We start from the raw sequence: 27,625 nt of genomic DNA, 5'->3' as shown, positions 1-27,625 counted from the left end.
ATAATTATCTTTTATATATTCTATCCAAACGCGCCCTACAAAGTTCTTACTAATGCCACTATAATGATCGTCTCAAACATCTCGGCGTAGAAACCAATCGTGCAACATATTGCCTGAGCATGCGAGGCGGAGCTTGCCACTGTTATAGCAAGGGAATTTTCGCCATGTTGACATAGTCAATATTGTCCGGATGCGCCTCCACACGCAGACCAGCGGTGTTAAACAGCTTATCCCACACCCGGGTTTGTTTCCCGTAGTTTTGGCTGTGCTTCCAGCCCTTGCGGTGGTGAAGATCATGGTCCTCGATCAGGAGGTACACATTGCACAGCTTTAGCAGCCACGTCCACGGGTTTACTGCCCCGGCATACATCCGCAAGCCGCTATGACCCAGGATCTCAGTGAACACCACATATGCCTGGCAAACCCACCACTCGTAGAAGCCCATAGGAAATCCCATTAACTTCATCGAACCGTATGCGATAATGGGCGTGCCGATAATATCCACAAACTCCTGCAGCGTGTCTGCATAGGCGGTTAAGAGAGGATTAGGGTGCTTAGTTAGGTGGTGGGTGCGGTGGAATCTCCAGAGGCTTTCCGTCTCATGCGCGGAGCGGTGGAAGATATAGTACCAGAAGTCAATCATGAGGGCATACATGCCGGTCTCCAACATAAGCCATCCCCATCGGATCGAGGCTGGGCCTTCATCGGGGCGGTAGGCGAGGAAAACGGTGTACATTGGACGGAGCACCAGAGCGGATATGAGCGTCTGCGCAGTCTTGCCGACACCCACGTCAGGTACACCATCGCGAGGATGCTTGTCTCCGTCGAAGAATCCGATCTTGTGGCCAACGCGGCGGAGAACACGTGTTTCGTGAACGGCATTTAATTCTAGGGCAAAATGATAGTAGAAAAACACGAGCCATGTCGAAGGGTAACCGAAGAAGTCGATATAGAGTTGGTGAAGGACAAGTGGGAGGGCAGCGTGGGTAAGAACCCAAACATGAAACTGCAGCTCAGGTGCATAAGGGACCTTGTCGGTCTTCTGATAGACTGGGACCTCTTGATCAAGTTCGACATGGTGCACGTTCAGGAACTCGATCAACCAGTGGCCACCATTCCACCGCGAGCGATCCCACAGACGCCACGTGGACGTCATGGAGTCCTTTGGGTTGCGCATCAGGGTAGCCATCGTAAGAAGCAAGGTCGTAGTGTTATGGGGAGAGGTATGTCAACAACGCCCTCCAACCCTCGCAGCCTAGAAAGCTTTTATATTCACCTTCCACTTTTGGATCACATGGGGAAGGTGCGTCAAGCCGGGTAATTGTTGGGACCGAGGTGTAGGTATGTAGATCACTCTTGATTAGTGATCTATGATCTCTCGCTAACCAGGCAGGCAGCCAGGCCAAGTAAAAACAGAAAAACATATGAAGGCCAATTGATATGATGAAAGTGGAGTCCACACATATTGTCCATACATGGTATTAGTTGCGAGTAGGGCTGGTGATCGTTCTGGAAGCTCCCACGAGTAGATTCTGTTTTCATTTTGATACTGTGCTATCGCCGAAGAGAAACGGCACCAGGTAATGGAAACTGCGATTTTCCCTCCTGCAGAGAAGCACCAGATATTACATCGCTTTTTTAATGGCACCATCAGTCAAGCAATCGCTGCGCTACAGAGAGCGTACAGTCAAAGGAAATTGGTCGACAGAAACCTGCGAGGAGACTGGCCACCAACGATGGAATTGTTTGAGCATTGCAATGGCGCTGGCCTTAATCGCTAGATCTCATTCAAAATAGCATGATAAGCTCCACTGTGAGCACTGCATCTATTCTTGTTGGAAGCCCCGCGTATCGCTCCTTTGTCTTCCACGGAAGGTTCTAGCACACATATGTGACATGTCTTCTTTCAAGTTATTTAGCTATATCTAGCGGTTTCCTAGCTAGAGAGCTCCATCGTTCGGACACATCTGCATGTATCTTCTTTAGTCATGGCTGATTTCTCTCCTGGAGCCGTAGTGCGCTTTGTCAATTCTTCTGCTTCACTGTCTTCCATTATGAGTTTCTCTTTCTTTCGATCCGATTCTGAAGGATTAGGCTCCATCTACAGCGAGGCTAAAAGGATGTCATCATCCCCAGCAACCCCCAACTTATCTGGGTAGGAACTGACCCGTAACCAATGGTTTTCCGGCGAGGAAAAGGCTCGCTTTCGAACCGAATGGTCCACATAGGCCGCAATGAGAAACAAGTCTGAATACGAACTGGCCTATTTCACTAGAGACCCAAAAAAGAATTGCACACATGCTCTCCGCCGGCCACATGCCACCATCGAGGCCTGTGCATCATGTCGATACCTGGGTATTCAAACGGACACCAAGCTTCGCTGGGACTATTACCTCGAGATGGTAGAAGCGGGAGCAACGAAGCGCCTCTCGGCTCTATCAGCACTCGCTTTTTCAACGTGGGGCACAGATGCCGTCAATCTCCGGCTGTTGGAAGCCCAGTCTCCTTTGTCTTCCACATTAGGTTTAAGTAGCGCCTCACGTGTGGCCTTTCCTTTATCGGTAGACAGCTTCTAGCTTCTTCGTCCTTCTTTCTCTTCTTCTTCTTCCCTCGGCAGCTAGATTGCAAAATGGATCATTTTCGTCTGCATAGCCTTTTTATCACCGGCATGTATACCGCGCAATGATCGTACCCCAGATGTTATATGGCTGCTCGGCATGGCATGTCCCAGGGAACAGCCACACAAGCAGAGGAGGCGCGATGATCAACACTATCCAGAGGATCCAGAGACGTGCAGCTCAGATCATCACAGGAGCACTCCAGACAATGGCCGGTGCAGCAGCTTAGAAGCAGACGTAGAAACGCACGTACTCCCAGTGAAACAACAACTCGAAGCCACGATGCGCATCAGAACCACCCCGCTATATGACGATATGGCCGCAACCGAGATCAGCAGGAGCGCGCCTGGAGGACCCCTACGAGGGCACACGAAATACAAGATGGGCAGTTCGAGTAGTCAGTCGCAAAGACGATGCTTTACCGAAGGATGCAGCAGCAGGGGAAATGCCTTTCTTATATCCAAGGATTACCATCTCAAATCACAAACCGTGCCCCCGCCAGCTGGCTTTGATCTTGTAGATATTAATCCACTTGATTACTAAATTGCCTTGGCTAGTGGATCTATAATAGTGCTAGACACCACCAGCACCTAACTCCAAGTAGTTAAATGTACTATTTTGCGATATTCTATAAGTATTTCTATATTTTTTATTTAATATTTAGTATATTTATATATTAAATTATATATATATATTACTAGTAATATACATAAAAGCTACTAATATAGTTAAAATATAGGAATTTTAGAGTATAAAAGGAAGTAGAGTATCATTATAATATAAAACGATAAGTAAACAATAAAAATGATTTAAAATAATCTACTAATTCTTAATATTATATAAAGTTTCTATATAGCTACTAGTAATATTAGTGGTGTAATACCAAATTGTAATCAATGGGTGGTGAAAATAGTGTACGGAAACTTTGGTCCTAGAACTGGAAGCGCAGGTTGAACCCCGCATCGATGCTTGACGGAGATTCCGGACTTCGGCCCCGAGCCCCGTATGCGATTCTTTGCATGGATCTCCAAACCGAGGCTTATCGAGACCAGTATCATTTTCTGCAGCTTCGTTTAGTGATTAAGTACAAAACTTACGACATTCAACTCCGGATTAAGTGCTAAATCCATAGGCAACATGGCGTATCGAGCGCGCGGTCTCACCATCCGCCCGTCCCTATCCACACGCATAAGCAGTCCAGGGATAACAGGAGCAACGCAAATATGTTGCTGGCGACCACGCACACATTTCCCAGGCGGCACACGAGGCCTCCGCCACACACACTCGCGCGCAACTGAATTCCTGCAAAACAACGACCCCGACCTCACAGACTCTCAACGCACCGTCCGCGAAGCAATCTCCAAAATCTGCCTCAACTACCCAGACGAGTACTGGTTGCGCCTCGAAGAAACCAAGACCTTTCCAGCAGACTTCCACACCGCGCTCGCAGACGCCGGGTGGTTGGGGATCTGCATGCCGGCTGAATATGGCGGGTCGGAACTGGGCATCGCCGAGGCCGCGATTATGATGCAGACGATTGCCGAGTGTGGTGGGGGCATGGGCGCTGCGTCGTCGGTGCATATGAATATCTTCGGCCTGGAGCCTGTGGTCAAGTTTGGGAGTGAGGAGCAAAAGGCGCGATGGCTGCGCCCGCTTATCGCGGGGAGGGAGCGGGCCTGCTTTGGGGTGACGGAGCCGAATACAGGGCTCGATACGCTGCGGCTGCAGTCTCAGGCGCGCAAGTCCGAGTCCGGAGACCATTATATCCTCTCGGGTCAAAAAATCTGGATCTCGACTGCGCAGCACGCGCACAAGATCCTCATCCTCGTCCGGACAACGCCCCTAGATAAAGTGCAGAAACCGTCGCAGGGCCTCTCCCTCTTCTACACAGACCTCGACCGCTCCGCCGTGGAAATCACCGAGATCCCCAAGATGGGCCGCGCGGCCGTCGACACCAACACGCTCTTCTTCGACAACTGGCGCGTCCCTGCGAGCGATCTCGTCGGGGCCGAGAACGACGGGTTCAAACTCATCCTACATGGAATGAACGCCGAGCGCATCCTCATCGCCGCAGAGGCACTCGGCCTCGGGTACGCGGCGCTCCGGCGCGCGAGTCTCTACGCGAAAGACCGGCACGTCTTTGGACGGGCCATCGGGCAGAACCAGGCGGTTCAGCACCCGCTTGCGATCAGCTGGATGGAGCTCGAGGCTGCGCGGATGATGGTTTACCATGCGGCGCGCATGTACGATAGCGGGTATGCCGGAGGGGAGTATGCGAATTCGGCAAAATACCTTGCGGCCGAGGCGGCGTTTCGCGCGTGCGAGAGGGCGGTTATGGTGCATGGCGGGATGGGGTATGCAAAAGAGTATCATGTCGAGAGGTACCTCCGTGAGGCATTTATCCCACGGATTGCGCCGGTGAGTAGGGAGATGATTTGTAATTATATTGGGGAGAGGGTGCTGGGGTTGCCCAAGTCGTACTAGATGAGATGGGAGGGGCAGAGGGCGACGCACCATCCAACGCCCGGATACACATTCTCAAACCACGTCCCGCCAACCTCGTTATTCTTCTCGTAAACGGTCTATTTGACATAGTCGAGCGGTCGCTCCTGCTTGAGCTTGTATGTGGCCGTGAGCCCCGAGAACCCCGCGCCGATACAGACGACGCGCAGCTTGCGGGGAGTAAATGTTCCATCTCACTCCAGACGGGCGTCGGAGTACCCCTCGCAGGACTGGAAATCTCCCCATGGCCCGCCGCCCAAGATGAAAGTTGTGCTCATTGGCGAGGCAGCCATGGAGAGAGGGCCGATCGACTCGCGGTCCACAGCATCGGTGCCTGCTAGTTAACTTAGTAAAACATAGGACATTCTCGTACTTTTGGCTCTGTATTTTCCCCAAGTTGTTCGCTTTGTGTCCCGTTGTCGATATGAAGCGCTGTACATAAATACCTGCTCTAGAATACAGGACCTGGAGTATAGGATTCAACATGCACCCTTATATTCTGCAGTAACTAGTCAAATAAAGTGCTCACCATCTTCAACTAGTAAGCCAAAAGCCACTAATCCACAGTGTAATCTCGCCCCCATCTTCCCCTGCCATGGACTGGAAACGGGGAGGCACGTTGCGCACTTAACCAACGAGCCCATTCGCGACCAAGGCGTGGCTTGGGGAGCAGGAACCAGTTCCTGCAAGGTTATTTAAATAAACAAGTTCACCCTTTAGGGATTGAGGATTCCAAGATTTTTTGCTTTTACAAACAACAAAGCAACAAGAACAATGGCTTCATTTTATTTCCTTGCAACCCTCTTACCTTTCCTCTCTTTCTTCCTCCTCGTTTCATCTCAGTAATCATGTGGCGTTAATTACCAATTACTGAAAATATACCTGGGCGAGCATGTCTGGATTGTGCGAATACCAGACCTCGTTCGCGTTAACCAGGTCAGTGCTTCGTTCCCCCTCTTCCATCACCATCAGCCAAAAGAAAAATAGAAAATAAAATAGTCAATATAGACACAATTCGCCTACGTCCTCACATACGTGTCCGCCATCCTTAATCAACCTCTCCATCGTCACCATCTATCGCTGCATCTTCGGCATGACCTGGACCACGTACCTCTGTGCCTTCCTGACAATCGGCTACTTTATCGTGTGCACAAATCGCTTTTGTCCCATGCTGCTGGCCCCCAAGCTACTGCTGGACACAGTAGGCGGACGCCAACAGTAGTGGGGGCAGATGTGTCTTCGATCTGTACCCTTTCTCCATCGGGAACGCGGCAGTGAATGCATCTGTGGATATCTTGGTCGTCTGCGTGCCCATCCCTTTTATTTGGAGGCTGCAGATGCGCACGGTGCAGGTGGGGTTGGATGAGGGGGTTGGTCGTCGTCGTGGTGAGTTGAGTGGAGAGGAGGATAAGAGGCGAAAGATGAGGATCCAGGTTAAGACGGATTTCCAGTGCAGGGAGGAGCAGAAGGGGCGTCGACGGCGACTGCCATGAGTTCTCGGTACCTGCGGCCTGAATATGTACAGTGGTGAATGCATACTTGTTGAAAAACTACCAATCCCAACTACTAATGCTGGATGAGAATGGTTTAGTTCTCCATGGCTTGCAACCTTTCTGTAAGACTCAAGCTATTGATAAAGATGAAACATGGTGAAGCATTAAGAGATGAATGGCGTAAATCACCCAATCTACAAGTGGTGGAAACACTGAACAAGGTGAACAAAGGAAGAAGAAAGTCACCTTTGTATGTATCAAGTCAAGTTCATTGCTAGCCCTTGTCTCTAACCAAAGGCTCTTAACCATGGCCTTTGTTCTTGGTTGTTGTTTCATCCCCTTGTTCTCTTTCCTAATACTTAGTTCCGTCCTTGATTCTTGTTGTTGATCTTAGTGTGGACGGTCCTTTTCCTTGTTTTGCCTTTTCTTCAATGGTTGTGGGGATAAAGCGAAGTGATACTAATGTCAAACATGCTGCTGCCAGAAACTGCTACCCCACAAGGTATAAATATAGCCATGTGTGCCTTCTTCGTAGAGACCACCATCCACACATTTTCAACTTCCAACACCACTCGAGAACAATTCACCAATTCCACTCAACCAACCTAACACTTCAGCAATGGCTCCATCATACAAGGACATGAACATTGCAACTATCAGCAACCTATGCACCGATGCTTTCAAAAACATGCTCAGGGAGATCGACCCAAGATTCAGCGGCATGCTGAGTAACCTGCTCCCAGGCCTGCCGGAAGAAACAGCATTGAAAGAAGCAGAGAGCAAACTAACAGACTTTTGCTACAGCAGTAACGCTTGGGGCCACAAATATGGTCGCATGAACGGGCGAACACTGGACTCCAGACTGACCAAGCACGGTGTTGTGGCCAAGCAGCTCCGGGACTTTTTCGCTCGTCTGCATACCCTCTTTTTGCAAGGTAAGACACCCCATGCCTGTTAACATTCTGGCCAGAGGATATGGCTAACTCACTGCTTTGCCCTAGGCCAGGAGATTGTCAAGGAGGCTAGAGAACATCAGCAGGAGATCAACATGCACAACTGGTACTGCCTTCCAGGGCCGGCTGGTGAAAGGCTTCATGACTGTGTGGAGAGCATTTTCCAGGAACTAGACGAGTTCCATGTGTTCCGCACTGGCAAGCTGCAGAAGGCTCTTGATGCCTATCTCGACACTGGTTTTGTGTACGATGGCCCCGGGGATAGGGCGTACGCCACGATGGGTATCACGGAGATTACCGCCAGGTGCGACAGCAATCTTACTCTTCTGCTCAACGCAGTTAAATCAAGAGACGACAAGCACCCCGAGGACGAGGTGATCCAGGCCATACAACGGAGCTTCAACGCCTTCAAATTCTGGCTCACCTACTTTGATGTCTGGGGGAGCAAAGAAAGATTGCCCATCGACGAGAGACTGGAGGACCGGGCACTCATCAACAAGATCAAGACGATTGTTTGCAATCTACACGAGCAGTCAGAGAAAGGTAAGTTAGGCACAAGTACTGCAAAATCTCTTGGATAATGCTAACCCGTCCAACCAGGTTTTAGAACCGTGATGACCCCAATCTTCGCCTCCGAGCTCACGTGGATGGAGCTCGACGAGAACACACGCAAGGAGCTCGAGCCCTTCCAGGAAGGTATCGCAAAGGAAGTAAGAGAGCTCATTTCGTTGAGCTACGACAGGCTTCAACCTTTTTGGTCTGAGAAAGAAGAAAAGAAATCGTTCTGGAAGAGGATATTCCACTGAAGGAATGCGTAGCTAGACTTGAGAAAAGCACTAATCATCGATATAGCAGCAGCAAAAGCCTATACCTAGAAAACCCGAAATATCAAGAGACTGGTGATATTTTTTCTTAGAAGACTTCGATTTAGGACAGCTTGATCTTCACGTAGATAGGGGATTTGGTAGGTAATCTGGCTGAAGAGTTAATGGACCTATACTGTCCGTTATTTTGGCCGCATATTGGTGGCGGAACCTGCCCTCTGGATGAAGCTGCGTCGATAAAGAACGAGGAAGAAGCGGAAGAAGAAGGAAGGAAACACCATGCGAGGTTCCCAAGTTCCACGTATACAGGTATAGGTACTTTTGTCTAGGTACTTGAAAACACCCATTAGATTAACCAAATACTAGCTGCTCGTCTGCTTTTGAATCTCTACCTCCTGTCCATTACTCCCACTGCCACGTCCACTTGAAGCCTGCCACGACAGGCACATTTGGGAAAGCTGGAACTCGCCGCATGGCCGACCGACGTCCTGCTCATAGTCTCCGCCACTGACGCCTACCGTTGAGCGTTGTGCTTAGCGGTGCTCATTGGGTTTCCTGCGAAGTATATCTTGTATCTCATCTTCAAGAGGTTGGAGAACAGCGCTCCCCATGGAACCGACGGTGACTTCCCGTATGCACGCGTCCACCGCGCCCTGAAACCCGGGACCCGTAAAGGGCCGTTGGGGATTGATGAACTCGACGATGTCGAAGAGATCAATGAGCGTGCTGGCATCATCTGCGGGTCGGGATCCTTCATACGGCTCTCCCGTCCATATCTCCACCAAGACGATTGCCAGACTGAGATAACATAGTCGTGAACTGTGGCTAGCGACGTTCCCGCCCTCGTCCCTTTGGTTTGGAGGAAAACATTTGGCAAGATACGGCGGTTGGGCGCCAATGACTGTTTTGCCCTGTGAACCGGCAAATACAATGTCATCTCCTGTCCAGCCATGGGTGAACCAGGGTGTGCGGGATAGCTGCAAAACCGATGAAGCCAAAGTGAGGGCCAAACATAACTTGGTTGCGTCGCTTTCGATCCCCGACAAAAGCGACCAGAGCGATTCGTATTCCTCTGGAGGATCTGGTACCGGTTGGTCAACAAGTGGATGTCCTTGTAGCGCCTGTGCCCGGTGCAGATACAATCCAACACCGCGTGGCCCTGGGCACTTGGCGTATTCGCACAGGTCGGTTATCTCCTGCGTTTGCCGTGGCGGCCCGTAGAAGACGCTCATGGCCGCTCCTCCTCCCTCCTGGGGACTTGGAATCTCCGTCGGTAAAAGCGTGAACTCGGCTTCAAAAGGGCCATCCCCCTCGTAGCACTCTCCGGCGAGTCGGAGATGAAAGTGACGCGGTTTAACGGCAGCATAGAGCACAGGAAGACCTCTGTTATTCTCTTGGCGCGTCGGCTTAGAGCGTAAAATGCGTTGTTCCAGTAGCAGGTATGCCAAGTGCGGTTTCTCTGCGCATCTCCTCGTGAGAAGGCATTGGTACACTCTTGCAGCATCCTTTTGGATCTTGTCAACTGGAAAGGCGAGCTCGATCGTAGAGCACGTGGGTAAAGGTTGTCTCTGGATGGACGCCTGCTCATCTTCTCCCCTCATCACGTCCTTGATGTACGCAATCCACTCTTTGATATCCTTTAAGCATTTCTCCATGCGTCGTTTGTCCATGAGAAAGGCGCATCGTTGCCTGAGGTCAAACCCCAACCTGAGCTTGTACCAAGAAGTTGAATGTTGGGTTGTAGAGCTCCGGGGATCAGTGGCCTAATTATTACAGAGCGCAGATGTTAGCATCAAAGTCAGCATTCCATGCAGCTGCCCAGGAAAGAGTGCAGATGGGCAAAGTGAGCCGAGTCGGGGAGTCTTACTAGAGCCCTTTCCATAGCTTTCAACTTAGAAATGATGTCAGGCGTGAGGTGAGCCAACGCCTGGAGCACAAGGTCGTCCGGCCTGCTTTGAAAGGCTTTCTCCATATTGCTAGGCCTCCAAGACTCATGTGTATGGTCCGCTAGCATCTTTGAGATTTGTTGAGAGCTGGCGATCGGTCGCAGAGCAACTTTGACCAAAAGGTGATAATGTCTCGTCACAAGACACAACTTTAGCTTCAAATCGTCTCTGTACCGTTTCCATTTAATGAATATCACGTATGATTCAAGAAGACTGCCAGAGTGCTCTAGAAGGGGCAGGATCAAGGCAAGGAGCCCGAGGGCGAGGGAAATTGTTTCCATGTCGAAGAAAGACCAGGGAATCACGAGGCGAGGTTCTGACGAGAAGGAGAAGGGGAGGAGAAAGAAAAGAAGAGAGCCTCATGATTTGGATGCCCATGGCCGCTGTTTTGGTCCCGTGCAAGGGTCTCACTTCAGCGTCCTGGATTGGTCCACCGACTGACTGACACAGCTCGTTTGCAGTGCAGAATTCTCCTTGCCACACCACGCTCCTGAGGGTCTGGTTTCCTTCTCACTCTCCAACCTCGCGGCACTGAGTACTCTTTCGCTTACGGTCGCTGAATGCTTTTATCGAAAATGCTGCCCGAGGACATCCGATTCACACGGCCTGACGCCCTCGTCCGGAGAAGCCAGCGCGCATTCTGCCAAAGCGAGGTTCGGAGGCTCAGTGAGGCTTGCTCCCTGAATTTCATCCATCTTATCAGCTCCCTCAACTCGGAAACCCATGAGAATAAGCTCCGGTTGGCTATCGAGGACGACTTCGCTCAGTTCAAAATGTGGTGCAGTGAGCTGGGTGCGTTGCGGGGTGGGAGATCCGCCCTTGACGCGAGGCTCACGGGCTCACCGGAGCTGAAGGAGGATGTTTTGCTGTTTCTCAATTATCTGCGTGAGTATCTGGAAAACAGTGAGTCGCGTTTTGCCACACCTGCTTGCAATTACCAACGGTTGCTAATCATATCCGGCTCCTATCGTAGGTTGGGAGATCACCCAAGGCAACGACAGCTCGGACAACAGCTCGGACGACAGCCCGGACCCCATACACCGCGATGCAAACGATGCAACACCAAGCGAGATCGACGAGTTGGAGACTACAGAACTCGGAGAATATCGTCTGGCCATTAAGGATGTCATTGGAGATCTCCGCTGCCTATCGTCGAACATCCAATACGAGACCCATGAGTCATTGTCGGTCAGAGAAATGTGTCGACAGCAGTTGGAGTCTGTCACAGTCAGCGAGCTCTTCTCTGAATGGGCGAAGTTGGATGCTCAATTCGTCGACAGCGCGTTGGGACGCATGGCTTCGAACATGGGGAAGGGACCCAACACCCCACCATTCCTTGTGGCCAGGTTGAGCACGGCTCTTACCAATCGACGACGTTTCTTTGCGCTGTGGAGAAAGGAGGACTGCATGGAGTTGGCACAGAACGAGCATGAAATGTCAAAAACACAAATTAGCCGATCGTTAGAACGCTTGGACAATCAGAAGGATTGCCTTCTTCTGTCTAGAAAGGAGTATTTCACGGAGGGGCCACTGCCCGAGGTTGAAAGCCCCACTGGCCAGTTTTTAGATGACTCGGCCCATAAACGAGGTTACGTTCTGCTGCCTAATCGACGACTCCTTGGAGAGGCGCGATTGAAGACCGAAGTCAGTCTGATTACAGCGCCAGAGGGTGTACTACTGTCAGAAACACCGGAACCCTTGGGCAAAGAGCCCAATACGCACAAGCCATCGACCGGAGATCATCATTCTTCGGACGGTCCTCGATCAGCGGATCCGGAACACAAGTTGAGAGACTGCTTTTCATATGACGGAATTGGCCCTGACTCGCCCACATCCTCGCTTACCTCGACACGCCGTTGGGGGGATTGGCCAGTGGAATTTCCCCCACCCCCTCCGGAGGTGGAGTCCGATATGGACTCCACCTGCCACTACTGCTGGACATCATGCCCGTCCTATGAAGGTCGCGGAAGCGCTTGGAGGTAAAGCAGCATTGGACACTATGATCGTCTGAGGCGAACGCTAATTCTCCGAGTAGGGATCACATACTGGCAGACCTCCAGCCGTATGTATGCACATACGAGGATTGCCCCCACGAGGACACGCTTTATTCAAGTCGCCAGGCGTGGATGGAGCATGAGGGCGTCTGCCACAGGCGTATTTGGCGATGCTTTGCTGCAGAGCATCAGGACCAGGACTACAAGTCACTGGCGATGCTCAAGGCTCATATTATGGAAGAGCACAAGGAGCTGACCATAAGGCAAATTATAACTCTCTTGCCATTCCTGGCAAAGACCATGCTGGATGACCGTACAGCTTGTCCCTTTTGCGGCCTCGTTGGGCCATTTGAAAACAGTCTCTCCCATCACATGGCAGCCCACCAAGAGCTTCTTGCCCAATTCGCAATCCCTAGAATTCGATCCGCGGGAAAGTCGTTCGCTAATACTGCGCCCAATGGACCGCGTCAGGACGACAAGAGCACAGTTTCAGGCTCGCGCAGAGGACGCCCGAGACGCGTCATCCACCGTTCCAGAAACAGCTTGGACGCCGCCGTGTGTGATGGGCTAGAAAGAATTTGGAGAGATGAATGACGGAGATTGCCTACCTTTCCATTGCCCAAGGCAAATCGGGGATGACAAACTGCTTGTGTGTAACCAGCAGATGGGCAAGCCTGGGCTTACTACCTTCATGGATGTCGGACGGGAACGTGGTACGGACATCCCTCATCCTCTTCTCAACCCGATCAGACCGCCTCAATGGCTGTGATGGCAATTTCCTAGATATCGATATAGTTTAATCAACGTGTTCAGATCAGCAAGTACGCTCAGGTCTATCCCCTCCAACAATGAACTCGAACGGGTATTTGGACCTAGAAGTAGGCGGAAGTGCTAATGCGACGCAGCGATATTCCCGTTCGTGCATTAATCATGTCCCCTCGGATTCATTTTATATCGCTTCTAGGTCTAAGGTAAACAAGGTCCAGGCATACAACCACACCTCGAAACGCATCGCCGTAATCGGCAACGGCGCCTTGGCCTTCCAAGTAATCCCCGCATTCCAACCCACAGCAGCCAAACTCGTAACCTACATCCGGCACGCAAGCAGCATCTCGACAAACCTCGCCGGGGACATCACAAAAGACGGCATGGGCACCAACTTTGCCTATACCCTAGAAGAAAAATCCCTGTATGTGTCTGACCCAGCCAAGTTCCTCAAGTACCGCAAGTACGTCGAGAGCTCGGCCAACAGCGTGTAGAAGCTCATGCTCTCTGGGTCGGAGGAGAATAAGTTCTTATTTGGGCTTGTGGATGGGGTGATACGTGCGAAGCTGGCGAAGGCTCCGCCGGAATTGGTGAAACGGCTGATTCCGGAGTATGAGATTGGGTGTCGGAGATTGAGTCCCGGGGATGGGTATCTAGCAATGCAGGAGGGGAATGCGCGGTGGGTGTTTGCGCCGATTATCCGGGTTACGGAAAAGGGCATCGTGACGGAATCCGTGGAGGAGTTCGATCTCATTGTTACGGCGACAGGATTCAAGACAACATATATCCCTGCGTGGGGGTTTGTGGGCCGGAACGGGCGGAGGCTCGACGTGGAGTGGCGCGAGCAGCCCGAGGCGTACTTTGAGAAGATTGCGAGGGAGGATATCAAGTATGTCTCTACCCCTGACCAGGGCTCGTAGCCGTGCGTTTCCTTGGGATACGGACAGTACTGGCTAACTGAACAGGTCCATCGTGGTAAAAGACTCGATTGTGCGCGCATTCAACCGGTACGCAACCGAGAGCCTGAAGCGCAATGTCTGGTCGAAGGGGTGCACGGCGTGGTACAGCAAGAAGAATGGGCCGGGGGAGAGCAATACCGTGACGGCGTTGTATCCGAGGAGTACGTTGCAGTACAAGGGTAAGAAATCTTTTGTCAAATCATAGCTTATAAGAAAAGAACAGCAGGCTAACAAAGCAGAATACATCAAAACCATTCGTGGCGAGCACTTGACATCCAGTACAACACGTCGAATCCCTTCCGGTGCCTGGGGAGTGGAGCTGGATCGTGCAGAGTGGGGAAATATGGCGTATTATCTCGAGTGATTTGTTGCATAACAGGTACAAATATGAAATAGAGATCGATAGGTATCATAACGCTCGTGAACATGCCTCCGAAACAACCAACATAGAACCTCCCACTTTTCATCTGCAATCACCTCCCATACGAAAGCTCACTACTCCCCGGCCTCGCCAGCACCTTCCCACAGCGCCTCACCTGCTTATACACCAGCTCCTTGGCCAGATACTCCTGCGTCGCATCCACAATCGTCTCCATTTCAGCCACCGAATCGAGCTCAATCTCCGCAAGCCCATTGGGCACATCGAACCGATACAACCGCCCATCATCGTCCAGCTCGCTATGCTCCTGAATGAACTTGTTCGTCTCGACCTCGGGATCCGCAACACTCGCATCTGTGCTCTTCGACGCAGCTACGAACCCGAACACGCCGCCGCTGGGCTTCGCGCGCTTGATTGTCGGCAGCCCCGTGCCGATTGAGACGAGACACCGGAGTTGCGACTCGAGGGTTGTCAGCCGCCAGACGTTTTTCGCTTCGATCCAGACTTCGCGGATGGGGTTGTTGGCCTGGGCGGAGGAGTCGGTGAAGCGGCGGCGTGAGGGGCCGAGGGTGATGGGGTCGAAGAGGGAGGGGCTCGCAAATGTTGCAGCGGCGGCTTCCCAGATCTTCGTGCTCTTGTAGAGCTCCGTTGGGCAGTATTTGCTGGGGTAGGTGCTGAGGGGGACGAGCTTGTGTGTTGCGGCGTCGGTTACGCAGACGAAGCTACACTTGTAAGCCAAACACATATAACCTTTGGAGAAACAGAGAAGGATGGATGGAGAGACGTACACGCGACACGACAAATCCACATCCTGCAGGAGAATCTCGCGGTCCTCGTGCCCCAGTTCCCGGAGAATCGACTTGAGCGCAAACACCACGCGCTGCGCATCATGCTTCGCCTTGGACTTGCGCTTCGTCATGGATCCCATCCCCGTCAGCGAGAGCCGCTTCTTGCGACCGAAGACGTGTTTGCACAGCCGCGTGTAGCCCGTGATGCACTGGTCGATGTCCATCTTCAGCCGGCCGAGCATAATCGCGAGCAGTCTACAATAATTGTTAAGCTAGGGCAAATAAAGTGCTGACAGTATAGAGTACGTACCCACCGGACCCAGTTCCCCCGATCATATCGAAAAAGTCGCAGGGTTTGGGCGGGTTCTCGCGGTCGATGGCCTCCATGATGTTCTTGAGAATGTACAGCGTCGACAGGGCGCGGACGCCGCCGCCGTCGAGGGCGAGGATGTTGAGCTCACGGTCTGCCATGAGTGTGGATTGCCAAACCCAAATAAATGATAAAATAACGCTAAAATCGCTCGAGATGAAGTTCTCGTCGGGTATTTAAATCTCAGCACAGCCTCGACGTCAGAAAAAGCAGCTTTCACACCGGGCGCTCGGTGATTCGCTGTGCAACACAGCCACGTCAAGCCGGGCTTGAATTCGTGCCTGACGCCCGCTCATTGGTCCCATTTGCTGCTTCGGCTGCATTACGCTCATGTTAGTCTGCCTATTAATACCCAGTTCCTTCACCGTCTGATGCCGCCTGTGGGATTGTCCTATGGTGTTGCGAGGAATGCGGGAGCCTACGTCAAGGTTCTTGACTATGCAGAAGGCTCTACAGCCTTATTTTGCGGCTCGCTTGGCTTAATTTGCGCTTCTTCACGCGACCTGGACCCTGAGAGTTCGGACTCTGGCTCGAGCGATGGTCCTGGAGCTGGAGCTGCTGATGGAGCCTGAGGCACAGATGATGACTCGTGCGACCCCTCTTCCCCAGCCTGGCCAACCTGCCCATTCTCCCCTTCCCTCCCCCTCGGTGCAAAAACCTCCCCAAGCACCTTCATCAACCCCTCCACATCGGCCTCCTCGAGCGCCCTCACCTCGCCTCCCAGAATCTCCGCCGCCGTAACCTTGCGCCCATAAAACCTCCTATTCGCCCCGCGCCGCTCAACAACAACCCCCGACTCAACACTAACGCCACCAAAAAGCCCCTTGGTCTTACAGAAACTCATCATCTTCCCCCCACCCCCGGTGCTAACCCCACCCGCAATCTCCGCATTCCGCCCCAGCGGCCCAAACGCGATGCTAAAGTTCCCTGAGAGCGTCAGCGACCCGAGGCGCGAGAACGCCGCGAGCGATTCGGTGTCGTTGAGGATGAAGACAAAGTCGGCGAGTTCGAAGCCCGCTTGTCCGCCGAAGCCGAGACCTGCTGTGCTGATTGCGGAGGGGTGCGACCAGGTCGGCGGTCCACTGGGGTTGTTGTCGTCGGAGAGGCGTGCGAGGAGGATGCCGGAGCCGAAGCGGAGGGAGCCGAGGATGCCGGCTTTTGTCACGGTGAGGATTGCAAGGCCCTGATTTTTGACAAGGAAGGGGTGTTAGAATTGGGTTTAGATTTGGGTTTTGGGGCGGTCGCGGTCGCCGGGGAGGAAGGGCAGGTGGTGCACCTTTGCATTTGCGAGGACGCGTTCAGGGAGTTCGCGACCGGGGCTTCCGCGCCAGGAGCCGTTGATAAACGAGTCGAGGATCTGGGTTGCCTTGATGCACTCGCCTAAGGGGGGAGGGCTGCCAAGTTAGCTGCCCGGTCTGCAAGGGGGTGGGTTGTCTGTGGAAAAAGGAAACGGACTGCGTAGCGAGGCAGGCAATGGGTTGTGCATGCCTTTGGGCATGGTAACGGCTATTGTAGAGGCATGAGGATTCCAGAAGGTGAAGTGGGAGTGAAAAGCGAGAAGCTTGTGGGGAGAGAAAAGGAGGCGCGCGAGATGGCGAGACGCGCTAAAATCCCCCGCAAACCGACCTGACTCCACAGCAGCTCAAAAGGTGAATCAGCACAATCGATCAACGATGGAAATGCTCCACGAGCAGAGGCTGCTTGTAAGTCACCGCTACTCTTTGATCAGCCGACCGAAGGCTCGATCAACACTAGTGATACTTGGAAGCTCACCTGGCTGTCTAAGGTTCCACAAGAATCCATGGCAACCCGGGGACATTAAATCATTCGCTCGTTCCAAAGACTGGGGGGGTGACTACTTGTGGCTGCGAGGGTCAGGGAGTTCAAGCACATTCTGCCCTTGAGAAGCAACCCCGAAATGGGCTGATTATTACGGAGGACAGACAACTGCTACTACCTCCGTCTATCGAGGTCAGATTTTCTCTGGTTGAGTGCAAGACTCGGATGGCGTAGATCAACTAATCTATGAATACTAGGAAGACCCAAATCAAGTAAATAAAACAAGTACGAAAACTACAAGATGCACCTAGCTCCATATAGTTATAATAAGCTTCTACCTGGCCCTTGTCCTTGGGCAAAGGGTTATACTATAGGTTTTTTCCTCGCTATTATTCCGTTCCCTTATTCTCTATTCTATTACTCATTATAATTCCTGTCCTTGCTTTGCCTTTTCTTTGCTACTTATGGGGGTAAAGCGAAATGATACTAATGTAGCTACGGTACTATTTCCATATCATACTGCCGGGCCCTCCAAAACCTCGCCTAATGCCTACATACGCTGGCAGTAATTCATCAGCTATATCCCCTATTAATCTGATCAATTCACACCCCCAAAACCCGCCTCGGCCAATCAAGCGACTCCCCAAACCTCCCGCCCAACGCCTCCTCAACCCTCCGGAACCAGACCCTCCCCTGCCCGCCTACAAACCAGTAATCCTCAAAGACACAAAGCTGCGCGCAGTAGAACGCCAGAAGCACAAGAGCGACGGGGTGTCTCTGCCGGAGGAACGTGAAGAAATCCTCTTCGACCGACAGCGGCCACAGGTAGAGCATGCCGCATTCGAGGGGTGGCGTGACGTTTTCGATCGAGGTGAAGGAGGCGCGGAGCCGGGAGAGGGCTTGGTGGAAGGTGAGCTGGTCTGCCGAGGAGCGAATTTCGGAGGTTATTAGGGTTGAGAGGAGTGAGAGGTGGTGGGGGAGGTCGGGGAAGAGAGGCGGCTGGTTCGTCCTGGGAGGGGGCAGCGGGTCAGTCTGATGGGCTTCATCTGGGGTTTCGGTTCTTTCTGTAGGCAGGAGGAAGCTTACGGCTGATCCGCATCATTGTCCATGAACTCGCGCCGGAATAGATGCTCCAGGGGGCTTTGCTGTATGTCGTCAAAGAATGGGCCGAGGACCAGAGTCCCTCGACACAGTCCAAGCAGTTCAAAGATCGAATCAAGCCCAGCCGCCGAATGAGACTCGAGGGGATCCATCGGCGAAGCATAGATATAGACCATGATAAGCCCCGAAAAGCAGAAAAGAGCGAAACAGTTTTCCTGCGACGGAGCCATGAGAATTCGCCGGTAGGACCACAGCCCCAGCGACATGTGGAACCCCGCGTTGGCGAGGTAATGGCTATACTTCTCGGGCTTTAGGTATGAGAGATGCAGCGCCGACAGACCCAAAATGCCATGCATGAGGAACTCGTACCCGTACGCGATTTCGGGTATCGTCGCCTGCCACGCCTCCTGCATCTCCGGACGCCGCGCCAATGTCTTGGACGTGTGCAGCGTATAATGATGCATCAGCTCGGGATCCTGACTCGTCCATTCCTGAGGGAACCAGGTGCCCGTTGCTAATCTGCCGTTGAAGGCGCGAAAGGGGTCCTCGCTGTGTGGTCGAGAGCTAGAGGTGTGGGCATCGTGGCTTGATGCGAGCATGCGGCCTCTTACGTCGGAGAGGATGGTCCCGATCTGGGGTGTCCTCTCGGTGGGGGGTGTGGCGCTCGTGCGGTGCTCGAACGTGCAGTCCATGCCTCGCCGTGAGCAATTCCGACATGGGTGCTCTTCATCGCACTAGTATATTTGTCAGCCTTGTTTGAGAAGAAGATGATTATTGGGTGAGCACCTTGATCCTCCTTCGCTTACATTGGTCGCAGCCGTTGCGAGACTTTTTATGCGATCTCCGGGTTACCATGTCGGATTAGAGATCTGAATAAGAACCCTTAGCGATGCGGGGTTCTGAGCCTATGGCAGAGGGGAGGAGACGGAAGAGCCTCAAACATAAACTTGCCGAATAACGATACCTAACAGGCCAACACAAATTTGCGATGGAGAGAATAGGCTGCGTACGAATACGGAGCGAAAACGAGGTTCATCGCCCTGCGCCACCAGAGAGCCCCATTGTGCTCCACTTGAACACTTGACATTGGGTGGAACTGACCAATCGCCATCAGTTACTTAAGTTGAGTATTGTGGGGAAACACTAGAGACTTATGAAGGTATAAAATTCACTATCAGGTGGACTATCGCCCAATCGATGCAGATGATGGTAACGATGGCTGCTGTCGTCGATGCAGAGGCTCGAAGCGAGAGGGAGTTCTTACGGGGGTGACGAAAGACCCTTCGCACCTTTCTCAACAGTATGAAGCAAACTACAAGGTCTGGCGGGAGTAGAAGGATCGTGTCTCCCAGTGGCAACCTAGTTACTATCAAATAACTCTATATACAAAACAAAACACAGGCAACTCATACCAACAGCCTCAGTCCTAATCCTACTCATCAGAGCCCAACACCCCCATCTCCACACGCCTCCCCTTCAGTGATCCCACCAAAATCGTCAAGGGATGACACACATTCATAACAACCATCGCCAAAAACATCAGGGACGCGTCAAACACATACATAAACACCTCATGGCTAATCAGATACCCATCATTGCCCTGTACATACTCGACAACGCGGAAGATCGACCGCACGAGAATCAACACACTCGCAGCATACAGCCCCACAAGGACAGTTTCCCACCCGCGCATCTTCTGCTCGTGCAGATGCGCCGAGAGAACGGTCACTTCGTGTGTTGGGCTGTGCCGGATGCGCCGGTGGAAGATCCCGCAGGTTACCATGAAGACGCTGAAGAAGGCGAGTTGCACGGCCAGGCCGCCGATGGTGATGTTTTCGCCGAGGTTGTAGTTTTCTATCGTGCCTGTTGCCATTATGCCGCCGCCTGACGATATAATATCAGTATCTCGTTTCCCGGAAGGTGTGAGAAGGTGGAAAGGCGACAAACCCGCAGCTTGCATGACGAATGCAATCACGTCTCCTGTCACGAAGATCTTGGTCATCCACCGCGTAGGAACCATACTGAGCTTCTCGGCGTGGAGGAAGGTGATAAGACGTCCCAGGACCATATATATAGAGGCGGCATAGAGCGGCGGAGCAAGAAGGATGAGGATGGCCTGTATGCTGTAGATGGGAATAGATTCTTTATTATCGTGGGCGATGATGCGGCAGATATAGCCGATGATCTGGACTATAGGCTCGGTATCAGCGCCCTGCTTCGTCTCATGGTTGACAAAGTAAAAGAGAATGACATACATATTCCTCCAACTACAAATGCCGTAAAGTACCATGCCCGTCGGCGCCACACCTGGTAAACATGGTAGATTGTCGTGAGGAGGAAGAGGGCCACGAAGAGCCCTGCTGCGGCGCGGTTGGGCGTATACCTGTACAGTTGAAAGTCGACAGTATCCTGTTCCGCCATTTTGATGTCACAGAAAGAGGTAAGAAAAAGGAAAAAGAACAAACGTGGTGTTGACCTTCTGAGGACTTATACCGAGTGGCTGGTGGGGCTGCCCTAATTGCATCCCAAAAGGGTACGAGCACGATTACGAGTACGACCCAACAATATATCCATCATTTACTTCAACCAAACCCCTGGGTTGCTGCCTACAAGTCAGAAAATTCCATTCCCAGGGAAATAGTTTATACTCTATTCACACTTATCGCGATCTTTTATTTTCTTTCTTCTTTTGCAATCTCGTTTAAAGCATTTATCTTAAGTTTCAAACCCACATGCCCGAGCACGCGAACTTTCAACTATACTGATACAACGCAGTAGTCATATCTATTGATTATTCTCTTCTTCATAATAGCTTTTAGGTATCCATCGAGCAATTCAAACGAGGACATGATCCCTCATTCCGTTTGTCATTTGTGGAATACTGTGTGTCTTCGACCCGACAAGTCGCAGCCTCATCAATAACCGCACCATCCGGTTGAACGGATCGGCTATATCGGCGTAAATCTACATCAACTCTTAACTGCCGCTTGTGTATTCCAGCAGACCGTCTAGCGCACAATATCCGGTACCGATGCCCCGACTTCACTCTCAACCGGCGATATATCCTGCGAACCCTCCTCCTGTCCGTCGCGCGTACCCTCTACGCCGGGACCATCTGCATGGAGCTCGGCCGGACCGTGCTCCTAACAGACAAAACGCCATTGTTCCTAATGGCGCGTAGATGGCTAACCAAGATCGTTTTCATCGGCGATATTCTCTCGTTTAGCATGCAGGGCGCAGGGAACCCTAATTCACCCTCCGTACCCATCATATCATCCCCATACCAAGACGCTGTACTTCATCAGGTGGTGGAATAATGGCCTCCGGGCCTTTGGCACCCTTACAGAGGTATCTATGGATATACCAGTACCTAGCGAGCAAGGCTTGCCAAGCAGCCCGCTGGGTACGGGAACCAATGGCTCCTTCCGGTAAGGGTGCTTATTATAATACCTTGCGCCTTCCTCTGTTGCGTACTTGCGTACCCGGAAGGTGCGATGATACCGGGACAACGGATCGCTCCTTCCTTCTTAGTTACATTCACGTTAGCATAGCAACCGTTGCCCCTTCCCTAAATCAAAGAGTCCAAGCACGGAAGGTGCGTTCGAGAGCCAGAACCTACACACGACTCTGCCTTCCTTCGTTGGCCCTTGGTAGCATGGTTGTGATTTGAGAATGGGGATGCGAGGGAAGGCCGCTTAGAGGGTGTGATGGTTGATGATTGCGCCAGTTTCTAGAGCGATAGATGAGTATCATCTACGCAATCTCTTGCACGATAAAGCGTAGTTTTGAATCTGATCAACTATATAACCTACGTGCAAAACCACCTGCAACCACAACCATAATCAAAAGAAGTACGGCACAATATCACAGTCCTCGTTGCGGTCAAAAGACTCGAACTTCCCCTTCAACCGTCCACAGCCCGCATTCACAAATGCAATCTCTGCCACCTCTCCTGAAGCCTCCTTGCACGTCCAGACCAAATCCCGGTCCTCACGCAGGAACACCGCAATTGGTGGGTCACACAGGTTTTTGGGAACGAGGATTCCCCGGCTCGGCGAGCTGCAATAAGCGCCCAGGATAAGAGACGCGAATCGTTTGTTCTTTTTCTTACCCGTGGCAGATGATTCTGAGGATTTCTGTGGTGCAGGGACGAAATGCATTTTCCGTGACTCGATTGAACGTGGTAGGAAGATGGGGTCTCGTAGGCAGCAGATTTTTGGGTCCGAGCCGCTGTCGCTGTTTTGCGGTGCAGGTGGTGGTCGGAACAGAGGAATTCGGGTGATGTCGAGCTTCCTCTGGCGGTTTAAGAAGAAGAGCTCCTTGTCTGTCCAGGTGACGAAGAAGGGTAGATTGGATACGGCTATGCTCGAGGCCGTACCGAGCTCGACTGTTGTGCGGAAAACAAGCCGCGGCGGACTGCTGGCTGTCTTGCGCGAGGAGAGACGGTGAGTAGACGCCTGCAGGCTGAGCTGGACCCGAGGCTCTTCGTTGGTTCCCTCTGCCCCTTTGATTTCGCTAGCCTCCAGTGCGGCAAAATGGAGATATTCGTCCGAGGAGAAATGTGCTTTCACAAAGACGTGACAGCTGTTGTATTTCGACCGGCACAACTGCCGCGTAAAGTACGTGTTGGCTTGGTAGTTTGCAAACAAGATGTCTGCGTCACCCAGGGGCCAAACCAATAGAGGTTTCGTGGGGTGGAATACCGGGGGAGACTCAAACAAGGCGCCTTTGACGAAACCGGTGTAATGGAAGACTGGCACTGATTCAGGCCGAGTGGAATCATACACCCGGATACTCGTCCTCCTGCTTCCTTCAATTCTGGTAGATCCCTTGCCCAGCATTGCCTCCAGATACACGCCCCCTCCACTCTTAGAGTTGTTGCTGGAATCGCTGTCGCTGTCCCGTTCAGCATCACCACTATACTCGTACACGGACTCCTCACGAACCCCCATGATATCGTCACCATCGTTGTCAGATTCCGACAGATGGCTTTCCACATCGACATCGCCATCGAATGGCGACTCATCATCACTATTCATACTACCACGCTCTTCGACATCAATCTCTTCCGGGTGCAGCTTCTGATAATCCCAATCATTCCACTGGTCATCTTCTCCCTCCAACTCGTTGGACATGAGATCTGTAGACCCCTCACTCCACGATGTATACGCAGAATTCCCGGCAGACTCAGATGACGGTTGAAAGAGCAATTTGTCCGTGATTCCCGTTTCCGAGGTCGCCGCCCAGCTTTTCTGGTCTGCTGTAGATTCGACGTCGATGTCGCTAGGATTATTTGATGCGACAGATGATGCAGATGTGACGCTGGAAGCCTCGTCGCTGTCGTCAGTCTCACTCGTAGCAGTAGTCGTTGGCCGGGTAGACTCTTCGGTAGCTGCTGCTGCTGCTCTTTCCGCTGCTTTCTCGTCGAGCGATTCCATCTCTGCTTTTAGCTTCCGCAGCATAATGTCTGCATAATCGACAGGCTGGTCATCAACTGCTTGTTCTGGTATCTCAATGTCCCCTTTCGTCACAGGCCTTCTGGTTGTCACTGCAAGAAATTTTCCAATGCTGGCCATTCCTTCAAAGTATTCCTCGCTAATTGGAAGCAGTTTGTACTCATAGTTGTCACTCTCAACGAACAGATGTGAGCCCATGCGCATGAACCGGAGATCGCTAGTAAAAGAGACAAAATCAGGCCGGCCGAACACTTTTTCCTTTAGTGGGTATTCGTAAAGCGGCCAGGTTGATGGGGAGATATGGAGCGTCTGTGCCCCTTGGAATTCCATGTTTTGCTTGCCGTCAAGGCTCCAGTGCTCGCACCTGAATTCCACCTTGTCGGTGCTCCTGCATGGTGTGTGGCATCCCTCGTCAGCCATTGGACGACTAGAGACAGTAGGGTACGTAGTGGTTATATGACTCACAGAGCCTCCAGCTTGACAACCCTTAGTCGTGTCTCTGTCTCGTCTATCGCATCAAAACACCTAGTTGGTGCCCGGTTTGCCTCGCTATCGGCACTAGCATGCTGCGAGAATTTCAGAGATTTGTACCTGGAGGGTCCCTTGTGGAGGAAATTGTCGCTTCCAAGCGCACCAAACAAGCACCTGTCAATCTCTCCCTCGAAGGCTCTCTCAAGCCGAGTCTGCTCGTTCAATAAATACCCCCACTCACCCACGAAAGACCCGTAGTTCGAAGTGAAGGCGTCTGTGCAGTTATCGTCCAGCCAGTGAGGGAACACCCGTCGGAAGTGCTTGCCAGCCCATGGTCGGAGCGCATTCAACCAGTACGTAAATTGACCTGTAATTCGTTCCGTCAGGCGAAGGGAGAAAGCTAGGAATGCAGGTGTCGAACAGTACCATACCTTCTATAAACAGACTCTGCACTTGCAGCAGAGTAAAGAATTGAGAATTGTTGAGTAGCGTCGACACACTCTGGCAGAGACTTGGGGAGACTGTCACACTATCCATGTGCTTATCCCAGTACTTGGCGGAATATGAGAGCAGGTGATGCTCCATGATATCACCCCCGCGAGTGTCGACATATGTGTCGGCCGTCTTGCGAAGCAGCTGACTATATCGCGGCTGCAACAGATATCTTAAACATATATCTGCCATAACCTTGTTTTCGAGAGTGCAGGCATCTGAATCTGCTGTGCCTTGCTTCAGGATTCCAGGATTTTTCAGGAGGAAGCTTTTCACGGAGCGATGTGTTAGCGTGCAAGTAGAGACTGTCTCTCCTCCATGATTGCCTTCATGCACTTGGACAAGAGGCTGGCACAGCTGCAAGACTCTGCTCTTAACGAGCTTCTCTCGCATATTGAGATCTTGCCCCTCGTGCCCTCGTGCCATGGCGATGCATTCGCAGAGTTCCTCGAGCCGTAATGGTCGTTTGGCATGGACAATGCATGCAAGCAGGACACTATAGTCCTCAGTTAGTAACTTGATAGTCCTTTCAGTAGTTTTGAACATACGAAACAAACCCCTTGACAGAAGGTTCAATACTGTCCATCTTTCGCTGGTAGTATCTTTCATAGTTCTGTGGGAGGCCATTGTCAATGAGTTGCTGTACCATCTGCAGCGTTATAGCATTGGACATGGATTGTAACATCAACGAAGCCCATAGAAAGCACCCATCTGCTTTGTCGCGTAGCTCCTGGAGAATCAAGTTCTTATACCCTTCGTCGAGATCTAGACTGTCAAGATCCACAATTGACCTGGATAAGTACTTCTCGATATCCAGGCTATTGACCTCCTTTGTGACTTCGATTGATGGCATGCTGTTTAGTCGAGAATCAAGGCATGTGCGGCTCTGGGAGCTCATCCACAGGCGTAGAGAGTCTGGTCTCGTACTCGCGAGTTCTTGCAGAAAGTCCACAACATCGCACAGCTCTTGCTGTCTGGGCTGTGATTCGCACATTTCATCGAGCCCGTCAAGTACCACGTACGTAGCAGGAAGCCTCTCAACCAGCATCCTGATCACCGTCTTGACATCTTCACTCCGGGCGCTCGTTGCACCGAGTTGCGTGAAGCAGTGAATGTCCTCGGGCATATCACCAGTGTGTTTCCCCAGTCGGTTTGCAAGCTGCTCGGCAAGACATCTGTATACCAACAGTGCCGGGAACTCGTCGTCAAAGGTGAAATATTGGAAGATAACTGCAGAACCATGCAGGCTGAGCTGCGGTAGGCTTTCCACGGCGTATGCCGCCAAAACCGACTTGCCAACACCGGGGGCTGCGCGTACCGATAGCTGTGAGGCCGGGCTCTTGATATCAACCCAGTTCTTCCACGTTTCATTATCAAGTAGCCATTCGCAGGTTCCAGGACTTCGCGCCCGCTGTTTATAGTCTTGATGTCGGAAATTGCTCTCGTTGAGAAGCACATCACCAGAACGGAGCCAGTCACGAACGTCCTTTTGCCTTTGCTGCTTCCTTTCTTCATTCCGCTTCCTCAAGTCCTCTTCGTACATTTGAAAGAGCAGCTTCTGGTCTTCTCGTGCAATGCCAGCGAGTCGACGCTCTTCCGCTGCATTCTCCCGCTCATTTCGGTCAACACGTTCCTTGACAATTGGGATAAGCCGGCTCATGTCGTCCGCAGTCTTGCCAATGCTCCCGATAATCTCATCAAGCTTGGCGGTGCTGAAAGGGCCGACTGCTCTCAGCATTCGGTTCGCTACACTCCGGTTGCATTCCTTCTCCACGCGTCTCCAAAACCGGAATATACCGATATACGAAGCCTCCAACAGTTCGCGCATTGCCAAAGAGTCACCAAATAATTCCTCGTACCCTGTGAGGGTGTCGATGTGGGTCCGTAACGCCTCTATTTGGTCGGATATGACTTCATACAGCTTCAGGAACCGCGACGAGGACTGAATCACAGCCCGCAAGGTGCCCCATACTATCGCCGTGGGCATGGGGTCCGCCTGGACCAATGTGTCAATCACGCCCGTGTATGCGGACAGCATGTCGACGACGGGCTTTAGCACTTTCCGTGCCACCTGCGCGGCTTTACGGTCCGTTGCATTGCGTTCCAGTTGGACTATCTCCCTTTTGATCACGGCCCCGTCCAGTGTCTGCCCGGCTCGTTGTTGCTCCTGCAGTGTCTGGATGAACTGAGGTGTTTTGCTCTTCGCTGGTCGGGACTTGATGTATTCGTCGAGCGCGCATGAGAATGCTGACGGTGCGCTTGTTGGTGCTAGAGAAGACATGATATAACGGATGAAAAGGCCGAACGCGCCAATCTCGGTAGCAAAATCCCAAGTTTTTAATAGCCAAATGGGTGCGGGGATGGTTGGGAGATTAAGTCGTGATTTGCCCCGCCGCCGATCGCAGCAGATAGCAGGAACCCAGCAACAGCCTCACGGAAATGGAGCAATGTGCTGGTGGAAGGTGAGCCTTTCTCCAATAACATATTGACGTTCAAGCCGTGTGCGCTAGACGTGCATGAGGTTGCAGGTCGAGCTCACCGGGATGGTCCCTCACTGGTCGGACTCTGCAGAAGGACGTACTCATTGCTCAGCCATGCATGGTTTCCGCCCACTTTGCGAATCATATTTCAACCTGGGCGAGCACAGCGGAGCGAGATATGCAGGCGGGCTGCTGAGCTCGGAGTGGGCGCTTACGCAGTCCAGCCCACAGCCTTGCAAGTCGCAACCCCATGGT

At 52.1% G+C, this 27,625-nt stretch overlaps 11 protein-coding genes across 11 annotated transcripts; 4 read left to right on the top strand and 7 right to left on the bottom strand.

Moving 5' to 3' along the window:
• Positions 1-142: 142 nt before the first annotated feature.
• Positions 143-1,177, bottom strand: BJX68DRAFT_254979 (sterol desaturase family protein; the record flags this gene model as incomplete). The annotated part of the gene is made up of 1 exon (XM_071042971.1): positions 143-1,177. One exon carries the CDS (start codon positions 1,175-1,177, stop codon positions 143-145), a length of 1,035 nt encoding a protein of 344 aa, XP_070899876.1.
• A 2,578-nt stretch (positions 1,178-3,755) lies between these two features.
• Positions 3,756-5,102, top strand: BJX68DRAFT_275389 (acyl-CoA dehydrogenase family protein; the record flags this gene model as incomplete). Its single annotated transcript, XM_071047848.1, has 2 exons — positions 3,756-3,843; positions 3,874-5,102. 2 exons carry the CDS (start codon positions 3,756-3,758, stop codon positions 5,100-5,102), a joined length of 1,317 nt encoding a protein of 438 aa, XP_070899875.1.
• A 2,130-nt stretch (positions 5,103-7,232) lies between these two features.
• Positions 7,233-8,372, top strand: BJX68DRAFT_266340 (uncharacterized protein; the record flags this gene model as incomplete). The annotated part of the gene is made up of 3 exons (XM_071045480.1): positions 7,233-7,548; positions 7,615-8,109; positions 8,167-8,372. The coding sequence occupies 3 exons, from the start codon at positions 7,233-7,235 to the stop codon at positions 8,370-8,372; spliced, it is 1,017 nt and encodes a 338-aa protein (XP_070899874.1).
• A 551-nt stretch (positions 8,373-8,923) lies between these two features.
• On the bottom strand, positions 8,924-10,060 carry BJX68DRAFT_266339 (uncharacterized protein; the record flags this gene model as incomplete). The annotated part of the gene is made up of 1 exon (XM_071045479.1): positions 8,924-10,060. One exon carries the CDS (start codon positions 10,058-10,060, stop codon positions 8,924-8,926), a length of 1,137 nt encoding a protein of 378 aa, XP_070899873.1.
• Positions 10,061-11,210: 1,150 nt separating this feature from the next.
• BJX68DRAFT_236278 (uncharacterized protein) lies at positions 11,211-12,911 on the top strand. The gene is made up of 3 exons (XM_071039984.1): positions 11,211-11,239; positions 11,310-12,315; positions 12,373-12,911. Exons 2-3 carry the CDS (start codon positions 11,534-11,536, stop codon positions 12,584-12,586), a joined length of 996 nt encoding a protein of 331 aa, XP_070899872.1. The 5' UTR covers positions 11,211-11,239; positions 11,310-11,533; the 3' UTR covers positions 12,587-12,911.
• Positions 12,912-13,178: 267 nt separating this feature from the next.
• On the top strand, positions 13,179-13,589 carry BJX68DRAFT_266337 (uncharacterized protein; the record flags this gene model as incomplete). The annotated part of the gene is made up of 1 exon (XM_071045478.1): positions 13,179-13,589. The coding sequence occupies one exon, from the start codon at positions 13,179-13,181 to the stop codon at positions 13,587-13,589; it is 411 nt and encodes a 136-aa protein (XP_070899871.1).
• Positions 13,590-14,418: 829 nt separating this feature from the next.
• BJX68DRAFT_72315 (uncharacterized protein) lies at positions 14,419-15,859 on the bottom strand. Its single transcript, XM_071049652.1, has 2 exons — positions 15,532-15,859; positions 14,419-15,476 (listed from the first exon to the last, which is right to left on the bottom strand). Exons 1-2 carry the CDS (start codon positions 15,690-15,692, stop codon positions 14,528-14,530), a joined length of 1,110 nt encoding a protein of 369 aa, XP_070899870.1. The 5' UTR covers positions 15,693-15,859; the 3' UTR covers positions 14,419-14,527.
• A 168-nt stretch (positions 15,860-16,027) lies between these two features.
• BJX68DRAFT_266334 (uncharacterized protein) lies at positions 16,028-17,089 on the bottom strand (the record flags this gene model as incomplete). Its single annotated transcript, XM_071045477.1, has 3 exons — positions 16,028-16,774; positions 16,868-16,971; positions 17,047-17,089. The coding sequence occupies 3 exons, from the start codon at positions 17,087-17,089 to the stop codon at positions 16,028-16,030; spliced, it is 894 nt and encodes a 297-aa protein (XP_070899869.1).
• An 884-nt stretch (positions 17,090-17,973) lies between these two features.
• Positions 17,974-19,464, bottom strand: BJX68DRAFT_275387 (Zn(II)2Cys6 transcription factor; the record flags this gene model as incomplete). Its single annotated transcript, XM_071047847.1, has 3 exons — positions 19,258-19,464; positions 18,457-19,205; positions 17,974-18,379 (listed from the first exon to the last, which is right to left on the bottom strand). Exons 1-3 carry the CDS (start codon positions 19,324-19,326, stop codon positions 17,974-17,976), a joined length of 1,224 nt encoding a protein of 407 aa, XP_070899868.1. The 5' UTR covers positions 19,327-19,464.
• Positions 19,465-19,903: 439 nt separating this feature from the next.
• Positions 19,904-20,892, bottom strand: BJX68DRAFT_275386 (RTA1 domain-containing protein; the record flags this gene model as incomplete). Its single annotated transcript, XM_071047846.1, has 3 exons — positions 19,904-20,355; positions 20,419-20,661; positions 20,727-20,892. The coding sequence occupies 3 exons, from the start codon at positions 20,890-20,892 to the stop codon at positions 19,904-19,906; spliced, it is 861 nt and encodes a 286-aa protein (XP_070899867.1).
• Positions 20,893-22,313: 1,421 nt separating this feature from the next.
• On the bottom strand, positions 22,314-27,171 carry BJX68DRAFT_266332 (uncharacterized protein; the record flags this gene model as incomplete). The annotated part of the gene is made up of 4 exons (XM_071045476.1): positions 22,314-24,315; positions 24,393-24,765; positions 24,830-25,386; positions 25,439-27,171. The coding sequence occupies 4 exons, from the start codon at positions 27,169-27,171 to the stop codon at positions 22,314-22,316; spliced, it is 4,665 nt and encodes a 1,554-aa protein (XP_070899866.1).
• Positions 27,172-27,625: the final 454 nt, after the last annotated feature.

This window comes from Aspergillus pseudodeflectus, assembly GCF_044049435.1.
Source record: "Aspergillus pseudodeflectus strain CBS 756.74 chromosome Unknown BJX68scaffold_18, whole genome shotgun sequence".
Taxonomy (NCBI): domain Eukaryota; kingdom Fungi; phylum Ascomycota; class Eurotiomycetes; order Eurotiales; family Aspergillaceae; genus Aspergillus; species Aspergillus pseudodeflectus.
The sequence above is the reverse complement of the archived record's forward strand: the minus strand, read 5'-3'. Positions and strand labels throughout refer to the sequence as shown.

Excerpts from the sequence above, each read along its gene's own strand:
- BJX68DRAFT_236278 (XM_071039984.1), top strand. The coding sequence starts at position 11,534 with ATGTGTCGACAGCAGTTGGAGTCTGTCACAGTCAGCGAGCTCTTCTCT. Across the intron at positions 12,316-12,372 it reads GGTCGCGGAAGCGCTTGGAG|GATCACATACTGGCAGACCT; the intron begins GTAAAGCAGCAT and ends TCTCCGAGTAGG.
- BJX68DRAFT_72315 (XM_071049652.1), bottom strand. The coding sequence starts at position 15,692 with ATGGCAGACCGTGAGCTCAACATCCTCGCCCTCGACGGCGGCGGCGTC. Across the intron at positions 15,477-15,531 it reads GGGGGAACTGGGTCCGGTGG|ACTGCTCGCGATTATGCTCG; the intron begins GTACGTACTCTA and ends CAATTATTGTAG.